Source organism: Takifugu flavidus, unplaced genomic scaffold, assembly GCF_003711565.1.
Source record: "Takifugu flavidus isolate HTHZ2018 unplaced genomic scaffold, ASM371156v2 ctg367, whole genome shotgun sequence".
NCBI lineage: Eukaryota > Metazoa > Chordata > Actinopteri > Tetraodontiformes > Tetraodontidae > Takifugu > Takifugu flavidus.
In genome coordinates, this window is record NW_026621991.1 from 18,747 (window position 1) to 22,128 (window position 3,382).

Genomic DNA, 3,382 nt, shown 5'->3' on the forward strand with positions numbered 1-3,382 from the left:
ACTATGAACGACTTTAGAGTCGCTCTGCAGTTTTTCACCACAGATTTTACATTTTTTCACCGCACAGCGATGCTTTGCATCGTCTAACGACAAATTGACACTGTAGTATAGTTCGCATCGTGCGCATTTTTTGATTCGGTCGCAGAGGCTGGACTTTCTGCTTGAACCGACCAATTTGTGTCTGGTGAAACAAGAGGGTGAGCGACACGTTCTGTTACAGTCAGAGCAAACCACTGTGTTGAACCCTTCTGTGGGGCAGGCAGGATCGTTGCACACTGCGCAGTAACCTTTACAAAAGTGGGTATAGGGGTGCTTAAAAGTCTTGTAACAATAATTACAGACTGACGACCCCAGGAAGGCTTTGAGATTTTTTATCCCATAATAGTGATTTTGTAGTAAAAAGAGAAACAACTGATTGGAACGATCAGAGAATTTTGTCTCATAATGTGAGAGGGGTTTACTGTGGCATGTTCTGTAAAACACAACAATTTTACGCCCCAGAATATTTTCAAATTTACCAATGTCACTGAAAGTGACGGGGGTCTCATCATTTAAACCAGCCTGATGCTGCAACTTCCTCGCAATATCAAGGCATTCTCTTTCAGTAAGTTTCGGGTAGATAACGTGAGCTAGACTGATGGCGAAGCAAAGCTGGTTGTCTCTGTTGTCTACGATAAATAAGTGACGTCTTTTTTTGTCAATGATTTCACAGTCTAGAGTTTTCTCCATCTTACGTTTGGCACCTCCTCCTGGGTTCTGCACCACGTGAAGGATGAATTCTATATTCTCATCCGATGAAATGATACCGTTTGACTGCACAATCCGATCTAGCATTCCATTAAAAGCCGGTAGAATATTTTCACCTTGTTCATCCACAGCAACTGTAACATGATTGTGTACGTTTTCACCCCCACCTCCAACTGTATTAAATCATTGCGACTACTATGTCGTCTGGCAACATCCACCAATTCGCTGATAACCCCTGTTACATCTCGATAGAATGTTGCAATGTCAGGCACATTTCCCCGAGTGGGAATGTTAAAGGAGCGTCTTGTTCTCCATGTGTTAAAATCATTAAAAAACCTCTCACCCCGCTCAGGAGAGAGATCGGATGGATTTTCTCCTAGCCCTCCTCCCCCTTGCTGAGGAGAAAGATGGGGTGATGGTCTGCTCTCTGATTGTGTCTCTGCTGAATCCGTCTCTGATCTGATTGTTACCGTGTGTAAGACATGATCACTTTGCGTGTGGAGAGCTGATGAAGGAGAATGATTTTCAAACTCTACTGCATTAACTGCATTAAGGTTTTCGAGGGCATCATTTATGAGATGTAAGGTGTCAAGTTCTAGGACGTTTTCATTTTGCTCTGTAAATTGTAAATTTATTGGAATGGAGATTGGAATTTCACTTAATTGATCAACAGCTATTTGTAAAGCATTCGGTACTTGATTAAAATATTCAACATTGAAATCCTCATCACTTAATTGATCAACAGCTATTTGTAAAGCATTCGGTACTTGATTAAAATATTCAACATTGAAATCCTCATCCATATCTTAAACAAAAGACAGAAAAAGGAAAAAAAAAAATACAGCTTTTTCAACACTGTTTTAGTACACCTTTGGTTACAATTGGAGGAAACAATATACCGTATGACATTATTGAAAATCTCCAGCACTACCATGTCTTGGGGGTGTTGGGAATGAATGTAGCAGCCTGTATCCTCCTCCACCCTGTCAAAGAGCGGTTCAGGAACGCTCTCGTGGTGCTCGTGCTGTTGTTGGGAATGAATGTATCCGACTGTATCCCCCTCCACCCTGTTGAAGGACGGTTCAGGAACGCTCTCGTTTAATCTCAACCCTGAATCTGTAATTAGATGAGAGATGAGTTATTATTTTTTTTATATATTATTATTATTATTAGTCAAGAAGATATAGTATAAAATATACCATCAAACAATCTCCTGACAATGTTAGACTTGTGTCTCTGGTTCCTACGTCTCCTTATCGGCCTCGCAGGTTCGAAAGGATCTGGTGAAAGGGAGGGTCGAGCTGCCGTGGGTGCCGCTGTAAGTACAGGGGTCAGAGTGGTACACGCTTGCCGTATTCTACGTCTCCTCGCAGGGGCAGAAGGTTCACGGGAGGGTGGAAAGGCCGTGGGAGTCACAGTGCTCAGAGAGGCGCACGTTTGAAGGTTCTGTTTTGATGGTTCTGTTTAGACAGAGGGGAAAATCGTTAAAATACAAATCATCAAAACGGTACATATTTTGTATATACTTCTAATCACAGATAAATATATTACCTTGTACAGTCGACTTCGGTCCTCCTGGCTGTCTCACACGTCTTCTGGAGAGTTTGTTCGTCTGCTTACTTGAGTCAGTCCCATGTTGAAGTGCCGAGGTTTCCCTCTCAATCTCAATTTCACCAATTTCAGTTACACAGCAATTTGTCCCCTGCACGGGGAGTGGGGTTTCAGAACACAGCAATGCTTTTACTGCTTTTTCAGTTTCTTGGTTGTCTTCGGATACCAATCTTTCAGCCCTGGCTAACAGATCTGAAAAATGTATCATAAAAAGTTATATTTCAGCAATCTATGAACAACTGAGCTGTTCATAAAAAACAAAACAAAACAAAAAAAAACTGAGTTAATCATTTAAAAGAAACTATACCAACGTCTGTTTGCGTGAGGGTTATTCCTTCAAACTCATCGGCGCTGACTTTAAAGATACAGAAAATTACACTTAAAAATCTAGAATAAAAATAGAACAACTTTCAGGTTAAAAAGATCACGGATTGCTTACCAGGATAAATTGGCATATGGTGAACCTCTACTGTAACTTCTAAAACACAGTTATTCGTAAATAGTAGTTAATCATTAATAGTTCATTCATTAATAGTTTTCTAAAACTATTTAGAAAACTACAGAGAAAAAGTTTGGGAAGAATTTGAGGCTTACCGGTAGTCATCTTTGCAGCCATCTTTGTTTGTTACACGCGCTCGCAGACGGTGAAGCTTCCGATGAAGTTCTGGAGGACTGAGCTAATGACTGTGAGATGATCATGTATATATTCGCTTTACAATGCTTGGCGAGAAGGAAAAAAAAAAAAAAAAAGTTGATTGGCGCCGAAAAGTCTGATATTGACGATTGCCCCGGTGGACCAACTGGTCCCATGGGGATACATCCCTACACGGGAACTCTACCAAACAACAGGTTCAGGCGATATAACTCATGTTAAGAATGTTTTTCTCCAGGAGGGCCTCCAGGTCTCCACGGGATTTAAGCTTCTTCAGTTACACACCTCGGACACCGGAAGACAACGTAGGCCCCTAAATTTCTTACTTGAGGCCACCAACTCTTTTCTCTTTTCTTCTGAACCACAGTGTTA

At 41.2% G+C, this 3,382-nt stretch overlaps 1 protein-coding gene across 2 annotated transcripts; it reads right to left on the reverse strand.

Moving 5' to 3' along the window:
• Nucleotides 1-1,223: 1,223 nt before the first annotated feature.
• LOC130520386 (uncharacterized) lies at nucleotides 1,224-3,382 on the reverse strand. Of its 2 annotated transcripts, XM_057024112.1 has the most exons (6): nucleotides 2,953-3,382; nucleotides 2,798-2,836; nucleotides 2,666-2,713; nucleotides 2,299-2,550; nucleotides 1,947-2,207; nucleotides 1,224-1,863 (listed from the first exon to the last, which is right to left on the reverse strand). In XM_057024112.1, exons 1-6 carry the CDS (start codon nucleotides 2,972-2,974, stop codon nucleotides 1,493-1,495), a joined length of 993 nt encoding a protein of 330 aa, XP_056880092.1. In that variant the 5' UTR covers nucleotides 2,975-3,382; the 3' UTR covers nucleotides 1,224-1,492. The 2 variants fall into 2 exon arrangements, with proteins under 2 accessions (XP_056880092.1, XP_056880093.1); XM_057024113.1 differs by lacking the exons at nucleotides 2,666-2,713; nucleotides 2,798-2,836 and having other exon boundaries at nucleotides 1,225-1,863; nucleotides 2,953-3,380.

Coding starts and splice junctions, on each gene's coding strand:
- LOC130520386 (XM_057024112.1), bottom strand. CDS start 2,974: ATGGCTGCAAAGATGACTACCG. Junction 2,551..2,665: donor CCTCACGCAAACAGACGTTG/GTATAGTTTCTT, acceptor TACATTTTTCAG/ATCTGTTAGCCAGGGCTGAA. Junction 1,864..1,946: donor TGTCAGGAGATTGTTTGATG/GTATATTTTATA, acceptor ATCTAATTACAG/ATTCAGGGTTGAGATTAAAC.